This window comes from Lepidochelys kempii, chromosome 4 (assembly GCF_965140285.1).
Source record: "Lepidochelys kempii isolate rLepKem1 chromosome 4, rLepKem1.hap1, whole genome shotgun sequence".
Classification (NCBI taxonomy): Eukaryota; Metazoa; Chordata; order Testudines; family Cheloniidae; genus Lepidochelys; species Lepidochelys kempii.
In genome coordinates, this window is record NC_136383.1 from 116,802,785 (window position 1) to 116,824,894 (window position 22,110).

General features: G+C 39.9%; 1 protein-coding gene across 7 annotated transcripts in view; it reads right to left on the minus strand.

Moving 5' to 3' along the window:
- The window catches only part of JAKMIP1 (janus kinase and microtubule interacting protein 1), a 316,709-nt gene that overhangs the window by 169,487 nt on the left and 125,112 nt on the right, over positions 1 to 22,110 (minus strand). For 6 of the 7 annotated variants that reach the window (XM_073342544.2, XM_073342542.2, XM_073342546.2 and 3 more), the window contains 2 exons: positions 20,166 to 20,382; positions 14,144 to 14,422 (listed from right to left, as the gene is read on the minus strand). In XM_073342544.2, the coding sequence (XP_073198645.1) occupies positions 14,144 to 14,272 (129 nt within the window). In that variant the 5' untranslated portion in view covers positions 14,273 to 14,422; positions 20,166 to 20,382. The remainder of the gene's footprint in view (positions 1 to 14,143; positions 14,423 to 20,165; positions 20,383 to 22,110) is intronic. The other variant, XM_073342549.2, reaches the window with a different exon arrangement.

Below are 22,110 nucleotides of genomic sequence, written 5' to 3' on the forward strand. Positions count from 1 at the left end.
GATTTCAGTTTTGTTTCCCTTTACAAGCCATTTGCACATGTGAAAGACAAAATAAATCAATATAACCGTTGGGGTCTGTTAATTTTAAAAAGTTTTCATAGTTATCATAGCAGTCTACTTGATCAGGCACATAAGTTACATATATTGTTTTATCCTCTATAAAAATAATTAAAATCCTCACTGTGACTTGAACTATGTCTATATTTTTCTCTCGTTTTAACTTACATTTAAAGAACACTTCATTCTTGCCATAATTACCCTATACAATATATTGTCAGACTTTTAACTGAGCTACTGTCCATTAGGATGGCCAGGAACCAAGGGCATTATTGTCCTTTTAAGGTCATTTTTAAATCAAAGCAATAGCTTTCCCCAACAACTAAAATCTCCAGTCTGTATGCTTCACTACACAAAATGTGTACACCAGCTTCACTTATTTTCTGCCAGCACACGAGCGGCCTGATCCAATGCTCACTGAAGCAAACAGCAGTCTTTCCATTGACTACAGCAGACACTGGCTCAGGCTCTAAATGTGAATCACGCAAACAACAGCAGAGCTCTCACAGTGACAGCAACAGCCGTCCTGGATAAACTATCACTTTAGGACAACTTTTTGGACTACCAACTTAGAATTCAATTAATATTTGTGTCATGTTCAAGGCCTACAGACAGAGAAGTTAAATAAAAACTTAAAATTTTCAGAAAGGTTGCAACATAACATTACTTTAGTTCTTAAAATCCAGAACTTTAACACATAAGAACCAGAGAGAGAGAGAACAGATTACTCACTAAGGCAGAGAGGCAAAACTCAACCCATCTTGCTCTAAACTGGATCTTTGCAGACTGACTGCTGAAATACCTAGATCACACACTTCCCTCAGAGCCCCCTAGCCTGGAAGCAGGACCAAGAAAACCTCTGAGAATTTAAGGTGATAGTGTGTAATTTTAACACCGTTTTTCATACACCACAGTTTAATACACCATAAACGAACACGGACTTTTGAAGGAATACTTTCCACTAAAACCAGGACTTGAATAGAGTGATAAACATACCGGCTTTATACTGACCACAGTTGACACAATCATCATTAAAGTCGACAACAGTTTAGAGGCTGTGGTTCACATTTCCAAACCCGATTAACGAACATTAGGTTATACGACAGACTACACAGCAGAACTAAAATCACACACTATGAAGAAAAGCTTGTACCTTTTCATAATTACTTTAGAAGCAATGCTAGCCAAATTATACTAAAGAAACCGATACTTTTAAATATTCACCAGCTTCAAAAAAATAATGAATAAAACTATTTATCATGTAATATTGTAATTTCACCCGTTTTAATGTGACTAGTCGTATTTTCAGATACAGATGGACTGCAATTTGATAACTTGTGCTGGGATCTCAGAAACATGTCTGTCTTCCCTGCAGATGAGGGACAAAGCTTATCTCTATGCTCCAGGTTATTTTTGTATTGATCCAGCTACAGGCAGATTGATCAATAAGCTTCCAACATTTTTTTCATATAGAAAAGTTTATAGCATGAGTAGATTTGAAAGGATTAGATTTTTATTGATAAAGGTTAGTAAATGTCGATTTCACTCTACACACACGAAAATATTTCCATCAATAACAACCAAACTTTACAGATAAGCAAATTAAGAAAAATGCTGCTTCAGAACTAATAGAGTTTGATTTAAGGATCTTTATTTTGTATATTTTGATATGTGATGTTGACAATTTGTGTTTTAATGGTTGTAAAGTCTCAATTTTTTGAATCTCAACATCTGCTGTCGTTAAATAAGTATTGTCCAGCCCCCCCATAATTTTCTGAAACTGAAATTTTAAATTGGTAAAAATAAAAAAATGCTTAAAACCCATACTTTTGTGGAATTGTGAGAACTTAAGTTGATAAAAATAGAAAAATGCTTAAAAATTATCAATATTATCGTGGTCTACACTATACAGTTAGGTCAACTTAAGGCAGCTTATGTTGATCTAATTATGTCAATGTACACACTACAGCCTTGTAAGTGCCATACTACACTGACATGAATCTAAGTGCCACACTACACTGACACACTAACTCCACCTCCATGAGAAGCGTAGTGCTTATGTTGGTGTAGTTAGGGCAATGCAGCATCTGTCTAGACACTGTGCTACTTACATTGGCTGTTGATTGTCTTGTCAATTTCACAGCGCAATCCTAGAACCTGACTGCCTTGGCTCCCCACTCCCAGCTGGGCTGCTGCCCAGAGGCTCCCTGCTCAGAAAGCTGAGAAGCCCAGATGGCTGCCCCCTGCTCCCAGCTGACAGCACAGAACTGAAAGCCTGGCTCCCAGCTTTAAAGTTTAGGGCATGTCTACACTACAGCCCTAAGTCAACCTATGTTAAGTCGACTTGCAGCCACAGCCGTGATTACTGCAGTGGCTGATATCCATCATACCCTCCTTCTGTCGATGGTGCTTGTCCTCACCAGGAGCGCTTCCACCGACTGATGAGGGAAGCGCTCCTGGTGAGGACGAGCACCATCGACAGAAGGAGGGTATGATGGATATCAGCCACTGCAGTAATCACGGCTGTGGCTGCAAGTCGACTTAACATAGGTTGACTTAGGGCTGTAGTGTAGACATGCCCTAAACTTTAAAGCCAAAACTTAGAATATATTTTACATATTTTCTATCTTTTAACATGCACCCAGAGCCTTAACATGATTTCTTACATAAAGTTTATTAATTAACCTCTAACTGTATGTAACAGGACAGGAAATATCAAATAGCCCACTAATGACTAAATCATGGGTTCTCTGAAATAAAGGAACATTTATTGAAAATAAGCTATCCTGAAAAGCTTAATACATTAAAGTATGTGAAATGCTCTGAAATGAGTAATTTTTGACTATGTTGCTGATTTATAATTAATAACATTACAAGGGTCACAATAACAATGCCAGAACAGGAATGAATTATCATCTCTTTTTTCAACACCTGTCTCCTCTGACCCCCAAAATCAAATCAGTAAAAACTCAATCCTGCTTCCTCTAAAATCAATAACAAAATTTTCAGTGAGTTTAATGGGAGTAGGATTGCGCCCTAGCTAAACACGGCATCTTGGGCCTGACCTTGCAAATTGCTGAGCATCTCCTGTAAGCTGTTGTGAATCATCAACTCCCAGTGATTCCAGATTCATGATCACACACAGGACGCTTAGCACCTGGCAGGATCGCATTGTAGTCTTTCTAACTAAAGATATCCACAATGAATAACAGTCCTTCTGTTCTATTAATGTGACATGTACTATTGTTATCTCCTTAAAAATTTTACTGTTATGCATAGTTTCATAGGGCTCTATCCAGCAAGGTGCTGAGCCCACTCATTTCCTACTGAATTAAATGTGAAAACATTCTGAAATTAACTGTGTGCTACTGGACATTCAAAGCCAAATTGCAATGCAGTTCATTTGGAATTCAACATATTGTAGGTTTGCAAGCTTGCCCTCCCTATGGAATTTAACAGGACTTAAACCAATGGGCTTCTACAGAAATGTAAGAGTTTCTATAAAAATCACTCTAAAATGCTTATACATTGCCCCTTTTTCTCACCTTTGTCCTTCCCCAGTAACCACTTTCAAAAGGTCCAGTATTGCAATAATGCTTCATTTGGGGTCCATCACTTCTACTCGGTTGCTGGCTAGCAGACATTGTTTTCAGTGCCTACATAGCAGCTACCTTGCCAATGCCAGCTTGAGGGTTGAGGCATTAAGGTGAGGATCTGAACTCTAATAAGCTGTCGCTAGGCCACCAAGAAAGGCTTTGATGAAATGCTGTTTTATACCCACATTGATCACACTGAAACTGTAGCTGTTCCAGTCCAATCAAAGAAGCTGTTTTGTTTGATCTTTTCCAAAGAAGTTGGCTTTATGCTGAAAGGAATTGTTCTTGGAAAAGAATCAATCACACATTGTCTGCAGAATGGCCTCCCATGTCTGCAATCCATGGAGAATGAGAAAGCAGAGATTCATCAAGGATGTTGCTTTGGAGTGATTGTAGCATCTCTATCATGGTGGTATGTGGCACAAGGATGAAGACCAAGTGCCAAGTAACCCAAGCCAGAGTGAAGGACACTCAAAAACCCTACCACATAAGGGAGCAAAGTAGAAAGAGGTACCCCTAGGGAAGCTAAAAGCTCTCCCCTTTCTGTCTCTATATGGGAAATTACTCAGCTCAGTCTTGGGACACTGGATGACTTATAGCCTACATTGTCAAGAATTCCAGGACGCACTTTAACATGGAGTACCATACTGCTATGGCATTATAGCTGGAAGCAAGAAAAGCTGAGTGAGAAAATTCAAATTGGAAACAGGATGCAAATTTTGAAAATGAGAGTAAATTAACCATAGGGACAGATTACCAAGAGATGTGATCAATTATCTGAGGAATTGTCACAGATTGAAGTGTCACTAGATGAGTTAATTGAGAAACTTAACAGTAAGAAGTCACCGGGACCAGATGGCATTCACCCAAGTGTTCTGAAAGAACTCAAATGTGAAATTGCGGAACTATTAACTATGGTTTGTAACCTGTCCTTTAAATCAGCTACTGTACCCAACAACTGGAAGATCGCTAATGTAATGCCAATATTTAAGAAGGGCTCTAGAGGTGATCCTGGCAATTACAGACCGGTAAGTCTAACGTCCGTACCGGGCCAATTAGTTGAAACAATAGTAAAGACTAAAATGGTCAGACACATAGAAGAACATAAACTGTTGGGCAAAAGTCAACATGGTTTCTGGAAAGGGAGATCATGTCTTACTAATCTATTAGAGTTCTTTGAGGGGGTCAACAAACATGTGGACAAGGGGGATCCAGTGAACACAGTGTACTTAGATTTCCAGAAAGCCTTTGACAAGGTCCCTCACCAAAGGCTTTTAATTAAATTAAGTTGTCATGGGATAAGAAGGAAGATCCTTTCATGGATTGAGAACTGGTTAAAAGACAGGGAACAAAGGGTAGGAATAAATGGGAAATTTTCAGAATGGAGAGGGGTAACTAGTGGTGTTCCCCAAGGGTCAGTCCTAGGACCAATCCTATTCAACTTATTTATAAATGATCTGGAGAAAGGGGTAAACAGTGAAGTGGCAAAGTTTGCAGATGATACTAAACTGCTCAAGATAGTTAAAACCAAAGCAGACTGTGAAGAACTTCAAAGAGATCTCACAAAACTAAGTGATTGGGCAACAAAATGGCAAATGAAATTTAATGTGGATAAATGTAAAGTAATGCACATTGGAAAAAATAACCCCAACTATACATACAGTATGATGGGGGCTAATTTAGCTACAACTAATCAGGAAAGAGATCTTGGAGTCATCGTGGATAGTTCTCTGAAGATGTCCATGCAGTGTGCAGCAGCAGTCAAAAAAGCAAACTGGATGTTAGGAATCATTAAAAAAGGGATAGAGAATAAGACGGAGAATATCTTATTGCCCTTATATAAATCCATGGTACGTCCAGATCTTGAATACTGCATACAGATGTGGTCACCTCATCTCAAAAAAGATATACTGGCATTAGAAAACGTTCCAAAAAGGGCAACTAAAATGATTAGGGGTATGGAACGGGTCCCATATGAGGAGAGATTAAAGAGGCTAGGACTTTTCAGCTTGGAAAAGAGGAGACTAAGGGGGGACATCATAGAGGTATACAAAAACATGAGTTACCATTAGCCAGGGTGGGTAAGGAATGGTGTCCCTAGCCTCTGTTTGTCAGAGGGTGGAGATGGATGGCAGGAGAGAGATCACTAGATCATTACCTGTTAGGTTCACTCCGTCTGGGGCACCTGGCATTGACCACTGTCGGTAGACAGGATACTGGGCTGGATGGACCTTTGGTCTGACCCAGTATGGCCTTTCTTATGTTCTTGTCCATCATCTAGAACTGGATTATGATGTTCCAGTGCTAAAATGTACTGAGCTAGAGAGAGACCAGAAGGGACATCAGGAGCCACTGAACCAGCAAACCCTCTATGGAATTTAGTAGGACTTAAACCAATAGGCTTCTATAGAAATGTAAGAGTTTCTATAAAAATCACTCTAAAAACCCTCTACATTTAATAGAAAATGATAACCTTTCTGTAAGGTTTTGAACCATCCTATGGGATTTAATTTTTTTAAATGTTATATTCCTGCAACCCAAGCAAGACATAGAACAAAGGGAAGCATTCTGAAGGGTTTACAGACATGGAGCAGTCTCATTTAATTGAAGGCACACACTCACAATTGGTCAATTCAGTCCACAGTTTAGTAGTGCTTCTGGATTCCTTGCCGATGTTGAGTGCTCACATACCATTATCTGCAAACAACACTTTCTACCATCTCTGGTTGTCTAGAAGACCTCATCCCATCCTGGCAAAAAATGGCCTGGCCTCAGTTATTCACACCTTTGTCATCTCTTGGCTGCATAACAGCAATGCAGTATTGTTGGGCATGTAGCACTCAGGCCCTAGGGACCAGCTGGTAGAGAACACTGAAGCACATCTCCACAGCAACACTGGGTACCACAAATATATCAAACCTATCTCCGCTCCTGACACAGGCTTCCCATAGGATACTGAACCAAGTTCAAGATCTCAGTCCTTCTCTTCAAGGAGCTCAATGGCCAAGATGAAGACCATGGCTGACAACTTTGCTCCTCTGGAAAAATGGAACTTTCTATAGTAAGGGTAAATCTTGTCTATACAGGAGACAGCTTTTTGGGGTGCTGGCCCAAGACTTTGGAGTGAACTCCCTCAGAAACTAAGGATCATCACAAATTTCCCCACCTTCCACTCCCAGTGTAAGGCACATTTCTTCGACCTTGCCTTCTTTAACATAATTATATAGCCCCACTCATACATATATATGTATTATATTACATATTTTAAAAATTCCAGAACAAAACGTCTCTCCCTGGGTAGAGGATAAGAGACCACACACGACAGAAGTTAGTCCCACTGCTTAATGTTCTCCTGGAAGGCACTCAGATACTATAGTAATAATGAGTGTGGCATATGATCTCATACAGAATATCAGAAATAAAACATTAACCATCCTATAGAATTTAATTTTTTTATACACAAATCCTACAGAAAATGTTCTAATGGACACTGCCTGCCCAGCCTCCCATGGCCTCTCCACTAGACCAGACACCAACTTCAGTGGCCTCCCAACCTGTAGTCTGTACCAGGCACCTCCTTCTACATGCCTCTATTCCAAACCCGAGGCTAAAAGTGGCAGAAGCAACAGACAGTGCAAAGGTTTACAGCTACACTGCCACCACCTCAGTCCTCCTGATGTCAGAATTCGCACTTTCCATCCCACCATCAGATACCTCCAATTTCAACTCTCTGGTTGCCACCAGACATTTTACCTGTCAGCCTTGCCTCACCCTGCCACCCACTTTTATCTATATGACCTTTATCACCATCCTTTTCCTACCACATCGACCCTCCTCTGTATTCCTTTCCTCATCAGGCCCAACTTCACTGCTCACAAGTACTCTCTTAGCACCTCCACACCCCCAACAAGATGTACACATGCCAACCCAGAACTTCCCTTTCCTGCTCTCCCTATTCTCTCCCATTCTTTATCTCTCTCCTTCCTGGTGCTCCTTAGATTGTAAAATCTTGAGAGTCATGTGACAATGTCAAAGAATCACAGAACAAGTTGCATTATGCTCAAAACTGAACAAGGGACTTCTATTAATTAAGGAAAATAGGACCTCTTATTCCTGAAGCTACCTGCCTGTCTCTCTCTGCTTCACTGTGAAGCTTCTTCCTAATCTCTCACTAAACCCTTGCAGTTGGGCTTCTTACTACAGATTTTAAGAACCGGTACACAGTCTCACATGGGGCAGTGTATTTATTGTGAGGAACCTAGCTCACATTTGGGCTAGAAAATTATTAGAAATTGTTTCATACTGCACTGCAATATCATCTAATTTCCTGTTCTCCAACACCTCCAGGTCTCTTTTGGTATTATGACCTTCTCATCTCCCTCCCTCCAAATGTGTGGGAATGTTAATATCTTCCCCCAGAAGTACTGGCTTGAATTTTATATGGTTATCCCTGGCAATATTTGTAATGCTTTTCGGTCCCATTGTGTTGTATCTCTATCCATACCAACTTCGTACCATCTGTGAGTTTAATTAATGTGCTTCATTACATGCTCTTCCTAACAATAAAGAAGTCTGTCAATCCTTGGATCATAACCCTTCTCCCACACCCAACTGAATCATGTGTTACCGTTCCAGAAATCTGATGATCAAATCTACTATATTCCCTTCATTTACTAATTTTACATTATAATCAAAATGAGGCTGACCTTATTTATTCTTTATAATTTTCTGCTCCTTATTTTCAATATATTGTTACCCTTCAGATGCTTATAAGTACTCTCTTGTTTCCCTCCCCTCCCTATTATTTTACGAGGGATTGAGAATGTAGGTTTATAAGACACAAACATAGAACTACCAAATCAGAATATCCATCTTTTTCAATATATCCTGCCTCTAACCACTGGTCAGGTTCAAGTATCAAGGGGTAGCCGTGTTAGTCTGTATCCACAAAAACAACAAGGAGATGAATCCGAAGAAGTGATGTTTTACCCGCGAAAGCTTATGCCCAAATAAATCTGTTAGTCTTTAAGGTGCCACCAGACTCCTTGTTGTTTTTGGTCAGGTTCAGATACTTCAAAAAAACCCAACAGACAATCATGGAATAACTTGCCCAAAGAGAAGCTTCTTTCTAACTCCATGCAGTTAATGGTTAACTTACGCCCTGAAGCATACATTTTTATTACTATCTAATACAAGCATAGAGGGTATTTACCAAAATAATCTTTTCTTCCCTATCTGAAGATGGTTACTGTATTTTCCCCCTTCAATTCTCTGGTACCTCTTCATTTCTCTGCAAATTGCTTATGGTTCAGAAAGTTAACTAGATAAATCCCTTTGTACCTGCCATATATAGCAGACAGAACTACTGATTTATATATGTTCAGTTCTTCCAATTAATCTCGTTCTTGCTTTTTATCAACAGCAGTGTTTTAAATTCTTCTTTACGTTATATACATTTTCCATACTTTTCTTCATTATAAAGGAAAATTTAAAAGCATTGTTGCTCCTATAACAACACCATGTTGTTTTCTTAAGTTTCATACATCAAAAGTTTTAAAAACTCACTTTTCAGTCATGTGTGTGTGTGAACTGGCCATAGATTGTGTGTACTGGCCATAGATTCCATCTTGGTGGTACCAATCTTCCACACCCAAAAGAAATTTCAAGAAATGAGGAGATTTTATGGAGCCAATTAATTTAGAAATCATAAAACTAATACACCGAGTCCACTGGGGTGAAACATCTCATTTAGGCTGAATCTCAGGTGCTATTTCAAGATCTCAAAGCTTGTCAAGTTTGAGACCAAAATTAGAATTGCAATGACCCAGGCATACCTAAACCGTGCTAGCACTGTTGCATTAAGTTAGGTGGATACATGGGCCAAGGATGTTCATATAACTCAGTCACTGTCCAACATAATAAACAGTTTAATACAAGGTTCAGAGTTTAGTATTCAGAGGCTTCATCCTGCTTAGCACCATGGCAAACACACCATTAAAAATCCTTTGTAACATTTGAACAGAGATACAGAAAAGTAGTTAAACTGGGCAAAGCATCTGAAAGACATGATATTAAATAAGGCTTTCACTTTAACATCATCCCTTTCTCTTCAGCTGCAGAGAGTTTTTAGAAAAGTATCCTTTTTGACAGTCTTTTAGATGGTATCTAAGATAGAAATAACTAACTTCTCTTTTCCTCAAAAGGACAGTTAAGATGGGCTGAAGCTGTTGCTGCTGCTTCCCAGAAGACAAAACTAGACAAACACAAAAGGGAAAAGAAAAGAAAGGCATAGAGAGAAATGCAGCTTCCTGAACCTGTAGGGAGCAGTCTCTGCCACCAATGCTCAACCAGCCAACATCCAAGCCATTGGGTGTAATGACTGAGCATCTGACCTTGGTTCTGAGATATTATGTCCTGGCAGGCTGGTGGGGTATGGGAGACTGTGTGAACATCTGCAAAAGGTTTGGACAGCCAAAACTGCCTCAGCAAATGAGAGGATAAATGTCAGGTCCTGCCCCCATGTGGGCTGCAGTGGCAGCTCCTGTGGCTCCTATCCCACAACATTGGGTCCAGCTCCTCACTCAGGCTGTGGGTTACAGAGTGAGCCCACCCTGCACTTACCTTGCAGCAGCAGCTGCTGTCCCACCAGGCTACGGCAGACACCCTGCAATCTGGTGCACAGGGTTGCAGCACTGCTCAGGTTTGGGCCAGGCACCTCCTTGCCTCCCTGTCATGACGGTGCTGCAGCCAGGCCAAACTTGAGAAAGTGGAACTGTGAGCCCTTGGACTAGATTAGAACACGTTCAGTGGGGAGCTGAGTCCAGCCCCACAGGATAGAAGCCCTAGGAGCAACTGTGTCATTTTATTTTGTTATTTAACATTTGCAAAAAACATGGGCTCCAGGCATATCGATCTGTTGAGTCTCCCAGGACTAGGATAGGACAAAGACCCCTTTCTGCTTTTTAATGAGGAGATATCTGAAGTAGGAGCTCCATCCCCTGAACTCTGGTGGAACCTCCTCTGTGGCTCCTAGATGAAACAATGACGCCGGGCCCTAGAAAGGGATGTGGTAGTCATGGGCAATGATTTCTGACACCGATCTGTCTGACATCAAGGCAGATCACACCCGATGGAATAGGGCAAGGCAGCTTCCAAAAGAGGTGCTCACTTGACTGGATCTGATGTGGCTCCAGAAATTTGCTGATGTGTCATAAGAGTGGGGCATGCTGCTGAGGAGGAGGAGGAGAACTAGGGCCCTTTGTTGTATTTTGAGTTTTTCTTGGCATGGTACTCCAGTGGCCTGTGGTGGTTGGATGCGTCTGTGGTCTCAAGTAGGCTTGCATACAGCATGGCTTGCAAAACAGGGATGGAATGTAAATCCCCAGGCACCACAAAGTGGTCTTTGAGTCTTTCAAGAGTATGGAGAATTTTCTTCACTTGCTAAATAGCTCTGTTCTCTCAAAGGGCAAGTCCTCAGCTGTAGCCAGGAGCTACAATGCTCTAAACATTGCCACCACTGTGGCCACAGACCTCTGTGCTGTCTGAGGCATCCATTGTGGTGTCTCACTGTGGTGTCTGAGGCATCCGTTGCCACCTGTTGGACTGTCTCTGCTACTAGCTTACCTTCCCTATGTCTCTTAGCTCTTCTCTATCATTGCGCAGGAGCTTCATGATCTGATAGTACAGAGAACTCAGTGACAGCACACGAGGTCATTCCCTCAATCAAACTCACTTCTCTCTAGGTGAAATCCTAGCCCCATTAACTTTTGTAGGACCAGGATTTAATCTTCTGTCTCAGGCCCTATCCCTATACTCTGACAACAACAAACAACTAGTGTGGCCTAATCCTTTCAGATTTACTGTTACCCATTTACCACTTACTCACATCTACCCTTTTACTCCTCCATTAGACACACTGATTAGGTAGCATCCCCTCCCTCACTACTTGGATGGCAGGGGTGTGTGGTTTGAGGGAGAGTATGGGACATGAAGTGTGGATGGCGTCACCCGCACTGTAGGGGGTACAGGTATCACTGTGCAATTGTTCTGGCTGCATTAAAGAAGTGCTGGATTTTAGGGCAATGCAGCCTGGCTTCTTTCATTCACATATCCCTGATTCCTTTCATAAACACAGAGTTTCCACCAGGGCAACCCTCCAGCTGGGAGAATATAAGTTTAAGGTAACTTCCAAAGCAGATGGTTTCTAATGGTAGAATAATGCAGGAGTCACACTATCAGGCCACTGGCGTTGCCTGTATATATGATCTACTTTAAGAATGAAAATGAAGCAAAATAGCTGAGAAATAAAAAAAATTTTTTTTTCAGATTCGATAGAACGGTGAAATTTAAACTGAGAATTGTCTTTTAAAACACCGCAGCACTGAGATACTATAAAAGGATAGCGGAGCTACAGCACAATTGTCAGTCTCTCCCTGGGTTTACAGGCCTGAATGGCTGGCAAGCTTCCTGGCCTGCTGTACTAAGAAGCACAGAAAGCTTTGTACCACCCCCAGCATTACAGTTTACTCATTTTATCTGTGGGGGAAGGGGAGGCAGAGGGGAACAGCAATAACTTTGGCTGCACTGTTCCACAAGAAGCATTAAGAAGGGATCAGGCTGCAGCTCAAACGCCACAGTTTAAAAGTAAACTCTAAGGAGGAATGTGCAAGAAGGAGAAGTAAAAATTTCTATCTGTAAGTAGGTTTTTCATAACTTTCTGTTCCGCAAAATATTTTAACATTTTGTCCCAATTTGTGATGAAAAACAAATGTCAATTTCCCAGGGGACAGAAATTCTGATTTTCCACCAGCTCCATACTGAATTTATTATGGCAACTGAGCAAGATCTTGTTCGAAAGAAAAAGAAATCTGAGTTTTCGTCTGCAACATTTTATTTAAATTAACTATATAAAATAATAAACCTGTGTAAGGCTTTGTCTACACTGCCAATTGAATGACAAAACTTTTGTCATTCACAGGTGATTAAAAAAGCTGCTGCCCCCGAAAGACAAAAGTTTTGCCGCAGCAAATGGCAGTGTAAATGGCTCATTGTCGGCAGGAGTGCTCTCCTGTCGACAACGTGAATCCAGCTCGTAGGGGGTGGAAGTATTTTGTCAGCAAAAGTGCCAGCAAACAGCATTTACACTGCCCGACTTTTAGCAACACGGCGGTGTCGCTAAAAGCTGTGTAGTGTAGACAAAGCCTAAGATCCAGCATCTTTACCCTCTCAGAAAATTATAGAGGGCACAGAAGAGGAAGTAGAGCTGGAGATCAGCTGATAGCCTAATGCAGAATCACAACTCCAAAGATCCTATGAAGATTCTCCTGTTCCAGTAACGAACAGTCTTCAGATGAAAGACCAAGCAGAAAAAAAGTGTTAGTTGAGACCATTTTTATATCTTGTAAATGGCAGACAAAGAACGTTTTGCTTCTGCTTCAAAATCTACCTTAAAAATAATGATGGAAAAAGACAAGATGAGCCACCTGGAAGTGTTAGTGGGTAGTGATAAAATGTTTGCTCTGACTACAGGTCTCTGAATCCACATACAAAGGGAAGTATGTGAAATCTTTTACTCAGCTATGTGAAAAATTTAGTGTAGAGATCAGAATTTATTCTTTACATCATTATCTCACCCATATTTATTCATGCTATGAGTTACATATAACACTTCTGAGACTATCTGTAACTGCAGAAAAAATATTAGAGTGGATCTGCCAGTCTATAAAATTCTTTGTGTTTTGTAGGGAGCCAAGTGCACTGAAGGTACTAAATGAATTAATAATAAGCCTACTGGTCCATCCACTTCTGACATGCTGCAAGGAAATAAAATTATATATGCTAACAGCTGTTTAAATATATATAATTGATGAATAAACAAAATCTCTTGGGTTTGCCACTGATTATTCACATATCTGGAGCAATTACAGTGTGAAGAGCAACATTTAGACCGCTGTTCCAAATGCAAATAGCCAATAACACATGCAACCTAATGGGATCAAATCAGGACTGCATCAATGATTACCACAGTCAGTCTGCATTCTGCATATGCACTTAAGTGGAATGCTTTGAATGTGACTTAGGAGTTCAACTTTCCCTTCAATTCCTTTCACAGTTTGAAAAACTAAGCTCTGATACAAACCTCCTGATCATTCATTTTATTTCCTTTAGTCACATTTTGTTAATACCTCTCGATTTAGCAACACTGCATATTTAACAAACAGACATTTACTCCCTCTTGCAGGTTATTAATGAAGATTTTAAATAAGACTGGACCTAGAACAATTACATTTCACTACACATCTCACGGTTTAATACTTCACTCTTTATTCATTTCATTCTGGCCATGGTCCCTCAGCCAGTGTGGAGATCCAAGCCAATATCAACTAATTTTGAAAGTACATTATTTTTGAGAGACATTGGTGTCAAATTGTCTGCTGGTTCATAGCCTAACATACCACTCTGAAGCATTCTTAGAGCATGCAAACACATACCTTGCTTTTTTCTTGCTGGAATTCTATCTGGATGTTGGTCAGTTTAATCCGTAGTTCCTCATTAGCAGCCTGAACTGCTTCTATCTCCATGTCGGATCTCTCTCCCTTGGCACGGCTTTTCTTGGACATAGTTATTTTTAAAGTTTACGGTAAAAATCCCTCCCACCACACTGAACCAATAGCCAAGCAACCCTCTGTGTTAGACATTAACAATTCAAGTAGTCCTCAACACAGTCCTCCATGTAATACTTTTCCATCATGGCTGATTTCTCTCATATCCTGAAAGAAACGGAGAAGAAGAAGCCGACCTATTAGACTGCAGCACGGTTTGACAAAATGAGACATCAACAAACAAAAGTCATAGAATGGATTATAAAATAAATCTGTGTTACTTCAAACAATTACACAAAAAGCATTAAAAATTTGTAGTACTTTTCTCTAGCATACCCAATAAGATACAGTATACTGTGCTTTTATAGAGGTAGAAAACAAAGACCAGAAAAGTAAAAGTAGCACATATGTAACTTTTCCCCCACACAACACCTCATTATCTAAATATGCACACACTCCAACTCTGTTTCCCAGAAATTGATTTCCTTCTTGTCATGTTAAAGAGCAGACATTAACAAAAACATGAATCACTTCTTATTTAGGACCTGATCCTGAGAGAGACCGAGCATTCACAACTGACACTGGGCCTGATCTTGTGTCATCTGAAGCCAGTGGGAGTTTCCCACTGACTTCAACAGGCATCATTACATTTAATTCATGTTGTAAATAGAACAGGAAATTGTACAATATTAACTTAAAGTTCCATTACAACCTCTCGCCTTAAGGGAGTCAGGAAATACGTCACCATTAGTTATTATTTACAGAAACAATTCTGTAATTATAATAGTAATATATTATAAGGTTGCATATGCTATGGAAAATTGCATGCCACCTGAAAATCAGATCCAAAAATACTAAGCTCCTTTAACTCCAATTATATTCCCAAGCATGTGTCCAGGTAAAGTGTTTGTTTATTTAAATCAGATTTATATAATATTCAAGGAGTGTATCAATACCATACAAAGAACTCTAATTCCAAATAAGTAGGAAATTGTAGATTAGTTTGCATATTGATTAGTTACAGAAACGAAATCGGATTTTCTTCCTTATCACCTATGGAACACCAAGTTATTCACAGAATGCAGGAACAGCAGCACTTACGCCTGGCAGTGAATTAGTTGGCAAACTGACTTCAATTTTTTAAATATCCATTTAATCTTCATCACCAAATTATATGACACAATTATGGCATTCTTAATGTATTTGCAATTGGGCACACAAATATTGCTTTGGTACCTAATATGTTTTTGCTAATTCAGGGGTTGTATTATTACCGAAGACAAATACAGTCTTTAGCACTTGGTGTTTGAGATCCTTAAATTAAAGACATATAGACAAAGTGTTCACAAACATTAACTTATAATGTAACAACAACAATAATATGCAAGTAACATACTCAATTAACACATAGGTAAACAGATTTATAGGAGTCAAGTGACTTGCCCAAAGTAACACCTCTCTGCTCAGATCAGTAGCAAACAAGGAACAGAAACCTAGAATCCTGATTCCCAGGCCCTTGCTCTGATTACTGAACTAGACAACACTACTAGTGAATATTTGCCTCAGTTTCCCATTAGGATCCAGTATAAATAGACCAGAGACTCCTTTTTAATTGACTAGAATTAAAAAAAAATTGTTTTGTTTTGTAGTCCTTCCCCTACCTCTTTCCAACCATAAAATCTCATTGTGATAGGGTAGTCTGCCCCTTAAAGGTAGTAGTGCCTAGTTGTCAGTCCCCCCTGCAACATGTGGCATGGCCGTTTATGGATATAAGAAGTTCAATATAAGGATGGAATGGGGATATGGAGAGAGAGGAAGCCGTCTTGGAGTGAATGGTGCTTTTCACTGTATCTTTAAGGATCTGAGGAGCCTTGCAGAGAGAGCATGGCAAGGCTCCCATCTTACCCAAACAATCAGGGATGGGGACTAGCATATATCCTGCCTAGTCTCTCATAAAAAGGTCAGATACCAGCAGAAGACAGCTACCAAACCCTCTGAGCCTGAGAACTACATGGGAAGCTGAGGGATAAGCTGGCTAAGGTCCTGCACTGGACTAAAATTACAACCCAGATGCAGGAGAACTGGGCACTCCTGGCCAAAGGAGAGAGGTAACAACCGCCTGAATTACCCAGCTCCAGGAGAAGAGCAGAGGTCTCCTGCCATAAGGAAAGACAGAGAAACTGAGAAGTAACCCTGAAGGGACTGGGAATATGGCACAAGGGAACACTGAAGGCCAGAAGAAATTTAAAAAGCAATTACATATGCATAGTGCAGTGATTCTAGAGGTAAATGCAAATTCAAGGCAAAAAAAACCAAACTCCATGTAACAAGAACCCTTCATGGAATAGGTGGCTCTTAAGGCTTTTTCTGCCTTTATTGTGATTATTAATTATTATTATTAAAAGAGAACAGCTAGCTACAGCATATGATATATTCCATTATCTTCTAGATTAGAGATGACCCATAATCAAAACATTGCCTCCACTACTCCCTACTTTTGTGGGAAATTTGGATTCAAATTCAATTTAAAAAGTTACGTACCTCTGGGACCGTCTTTAATGAAGAGGTTAAAATAAACCAAAGTGAGGTTGTAATTAGAAGTACTCTATGTCATGACAAAAGCTTTCAAAAGTATGAATTCCTTCTAAACTTGAAGGTAGACTGAGATTCTCAGATACTCTCCAAGGAGCTATTCCTGAAACCCATACCCAAGCAAAATTCCTATTGTATTTACATATGATAGGCTAAATTCACATTGAATTCCAAGTAAGGAAATCAAAATCGCCCTCAAGTGTTTGGATTGCTAGAATTGTTTTACATCTCTCATCTGATCTTTCGTAAAATACCTTGACATGGAAGAGTAAGAAGACTTGAGCTACACATATTTTAGTATGTAAATTTAGAAATGGAATTTGTTCTTCTATCACAAAAGACAAAAACACCAAGGTAGCCTTATTTGACATGGGCATACAGGAAATGTGGAGGACAGAAATAAGTCAACGTGAAGTGATGTTGATATTGTACTGGAAGTTACCACATACTTTTGAGTCATTAACTGTACAGTATCCCTGAGCTCTGACTGAGCCAAAGCCATTCCATTTCAGTTGATTTACGATATCCTCATGTGGAGGATGTGCCACATGAAGGTAAGATGTGGAGATATTATACCACATTTAGACCAAACTTTTTAATATGGGTGCCTACAGATAGGCACTTCAACCCACATTTAAGCATGAAGCAGGTAGCCTGATTTACAGAGCTGCTGAGCACGTACTGCTCCCATTGACTTCAAAATTCACCTCCAGTGAGTTCAAGCTCAACGGCAGCTGCCATTACTCAAAACCTCTGACAAATCAGGTACTTATTCCAGGTGAATTTGGGTATCTAACTTTAGGCACCTACATTGGAAAGTTTCGGGTTAACTGCATAAATGTAACACATTTTCATCACTTCTACTCAGGGTAACACTCACCACTGTATTTTTAAAACCAGTTTAAAGATTCAGAAATCAAGCAAATCCAGCACTATCCTCTTAATTGCTTATCAGATGGTTTGTAACCGGGATCATTAATTGCTAAATTAAACCTTTGCTCAATACCCTGAGCAGGGAGCGGTACACAACGGTGCCACCTCAGGAGCAGGCAGAGGAAGGAGCTGTGACTTGGAGAGGATCCCCTCTTGCTCCCAGGGGGAATAAGAGTGTAATTCTCACTAGCTTTGTCATAAATATAAAGGGAAGGGTAAACCCCTTTAAAATCCCTCCTGGCCAGAGTAAAACTCCTCTCACATGTAAAGGGTTAAGAAGCTAAAGGTAACCTCGCTGGCACCTGACCAAAATGACCAATGAGGAGACAAGATACTTTCAAAAGCTGGGAGGAGGGAGAGAAACAAAGGGTCTGTGGGTCTGTCTATATGCTGTTTCTGTTGGGGATAGACCAGGAATGGAGTCTTAGAACTTTTAGTAAGTAATCTAGCTAGGTATGCGTTAGATTATGATTTCTTTAAATGGCTGAGAAAAGAATTGTACTGAATAGAATAACTATTTCTATCTTTTTTGTAACTTAAGGTTTTGCCTAGAGGGGTTCTCTATGTTTTGAATCTAATTACCCTGTAAGGTATCTACCATCCTGATTTTATAGAGGTGATTTCTTTACTTCTATTTACTTCTATTTCTATTAAAAGTCTTCTTGTAAGAAAACTGAATGCTTTTTCATTGTTTTCAGATCCAAGGGTTTGGGTCTGTAGTCACCTATGCAAATTGGTGAGGCTTTTTATCCAACATTTCCCAGGAAAGGGGGGGTGCAAGTGTTGGGAGGATTGTTCATTGTTCTTAAGATCCAAGGGTCTGGGTCTGTAGTCACCTAGGCAAATTGGTGAGGCTTTTTACCAAACCTTGTCCAGGAAGTGGGGTGCAAGTTTTGGGAAGTATTTTGGGGGGAAAGACGTTTCCAAACAGCTCTTCCCCAGTAACCAGTATTAGTTTGGTGGTGGTAGCGGCCAATCCAAGGACAAAGGGTGGAATATTTTGTACCTTGGGGAAGTTTTGACCTAAGCTGGTAAAGATAAGCTTAGGAGGTTTTTCATGCAGGTCCCCACATCTGTACCCTAGAGTTCAGAGTGGGGGAGGAACCTTGACAAGCTTTATACCTGGTGCAGATACTTATGCCCCACTCACACTCCACTACCTCCATCAGTCAGTATGTTCTGAGGGAAGCAGTACTGCACAAGTCATGCCCTTCCCCCCTCCCAAACTAATGAGATTGGGTTAATATGATTTTAAAAATAATAATGCCATTTGGGTTCTCTCACTTTGCCTCCTGATTTTTGAGCCTTTATCATACACTTGGGTCCCATTTCCAAGCTTTTCTCTGTAATCACAAGAGCTAGAAACTAACTTGATTAAAATGAAAGCGGAGATCATCATCTAATCACCTGACTTCAGGAGCTGGAGCTTGAAGCAAATCATCAAATATTGTGACACATGACAAAATCACAATAATTAGCAACACTGGCGAGATGAGAAGTCCAGGCACCTCCTACTTCCTGCCCCTCCCCATGCCCCTCTCTGCTCACACCCTCACAGGGAGGAGCAATGGGCATATATAGCCTGTTCTCAACCCGCACCCTATACCCGGCACCCAGATGCAGGTAGGCCATGCAATGAGAGAGTGTATATTACTCCCCATATTCCTCCAGTGCAGATGCATTAGGGCCAGCCATGGTCTAGTCCTAAACAGGCTGAATATCCCACAGCTGTCAGTGCTCTTGATCAAGGGCATGAGGCAATGCAGTAAGATTGTGAACAAAATGACACTGGAAAAAGGAAAGAATATTCCAGAGTTTGGCAAAATTTGAATCTCTCTATTCAGAAGCTTGAACAGCTCATTTAATAAATTTACAAGGTGCAACCTGACATATAGCGTCACAAAAGCACCCAGTGTGTAATCCTGCAGTCCGTTAAGACAGGAAACTGCCATTGTCTCTGGTCAGAGTTATGTGTGTGTGTACTTTGAATGTATCATTGCCTTGGCAGTACTTGAAAACAAATTATATCATATGGCAAAAATGGAAGAAAATGATGGAGGGAAAAAAAGTGAATTTGAAACACTGCTCCCTTCTTCCCCGCCCCCCATATTGACAAGTTCTCCTTGCAGCAGTAGTTTGTGGATTATCAGCTTATTAATTCCCTCTGCAGGGTAGAAACCATCACCCTTTAAATTAAAACAAGCATGTAAGAATAATGTAAAATAAAATTAAAAATCTTACAAAATGGGTTAAGATTCAACTGGTGACTGTTAAGTTTTTGGTTGAGGGGGAGGAGATGGGAAACGTTTTATGTGGTCAGCAAATTCTACCTAACCGAATATTTTACAACAACTCTGCCAGGAAAGATTGTGTCCCATTTTCATACCATTCCAGTGATGTTAGTGATGGAAAATCCATTAGACTTCTTCAGTGGTGTCAGGAAACCCCATCAGCTGAACAAATATCAATCAATAGTTCCAATTTCTCTTCTTCTGACTTATCTTTTTATGGATACAAAGGATGCACTCTGTCACCATCAGAAGCCATTCTCTTCTTCAGAACCATCACCGAAATGATTAATAGATTGTTCTAGACTTTTCTTCCTAAAAACAAAATGAGAAATTGCTGTATAATATGTCTACCAATCTACAGATGTTAAACTTTAATGAAACATTTCAGCCACATGCTAACAAGTCCCTGATAAATGCTGTGCTGTAGCTTTATAAATGTGTTATACCTTTATAAATACTATATAACATGCAAGATACAAAAAAACAATTTTTCTCCATGGGACTGTGAAAAAGTCTGAAGTCCGAGGACTAATGTTTGCTTAAAAGTTACAACAGAAGTCATGCTTCTGTGTATTCTGTAAAAAACCACTAATTTCTAAAAATTCCAGACATATGTAAAGCAATTCTCTGCTAAACATACGGAATTTACTGGAGAGAAGTCTTTAGGGTACATGAGTCATATGCTTTCAGAATAAGAAATAGTGTGTCTGGCATGTTATTTTATATGCAAAATATTTTATATTTTACTAGAAATTTCCATGCAAAATTCAGAATTTCAGCTTTGATTTCAAAATGAATCAATACTACTCAGATTCAACTTGATTTCTAGCAGGTAAAATTGTTAATTAGTCATCATGACTGAAATATTAGAATAAATAAAGAGAGGCAGAAAACATGTGGGCAAGAAATGTCAGTTAAAAAGAATCTTCCTAGACATCAGGCAAAACCAATTGCTGTTCTGTTTGGTTAGTGACTAAACTGCCAGGCAGAGAACACTGATTCCATTTAAAAAAATGTCTCTTTTACCAAGATTTTTCCTTCACAGAATGATTTCATCTTCTGCCTTTAAGCCAAAGATTAATAATACAGCAGTCTACATGCAGCAATAGACTCTTTCCTATGACTTAGTGAATCCTAAGAAGGGAAAGTCAAGGACCCATAATGAAAGTAACCTTCTATCCATCAAGATGCTAAAGGGATTTTTTTAAATTAGATCAGTAAGCTTGCTCCTGTTATTGTTTCATCATAAAATCATAGAACTGAAAGGGATCTCGAAAGGTCATCTAGTCCAGTTCTCTGCACTCAAGGCAGGACTACGTATTATCTACACCATCCCTGACAGGTGTTTGGGGATTTTTAAGAGCAGGTTGGACAATGATGGAGATTCCACAACCTCCCTAGGCAATTTATTCCAGTGCTTAACCACTCTGACAGTTAGGAAGTTTTTCCTAATGTCCAGCCTTAACCGCCCTTGCTGCAATTTGAGCCCATTGCTTCTTGCCCTATCCTCAGAGGTTAAGGAGAACAACTTTTCTCCCGCCTCCTTGTAACCACCTTTTATGTACTTGAAAACTGTTATGTCCCCTCTCAGTCTTCTCTTCTCCAGACTAAACAAACCCAATTTTTTCAATCTTCCCTCATAGGTCATGTTTTCTAGACCTTTAATCATTTTTGTTACTCTTCTCTGGACTTTCTCTAATCTGTCCACATCTTTCCTGAAATGTGGCTCCCAGAACTGGACGCAATACTCCAGTTGAGGCCTAATCAGCGCGGAGTACAGCAGAAGAATTACTTCTTGTCTTGCTTACAATGCTCCTGCTAATACATCCCAGAATAATGTTTGCTTTTTTTTGCAACAGCATTACACTGTTGACTCATATTTAGCTTGTGATCCACTATGACCCCCAGATTCCTTTCTGCAGTAATCCTTCCTCGGCAGTCACCTCCCATTTTGTATGTGTGTGTATATATTTTGTTTATTTTTAAATTATTTTGTACCTGGTAAAATTTATAATAGACTTTCAAAATTTGGATTTTTTG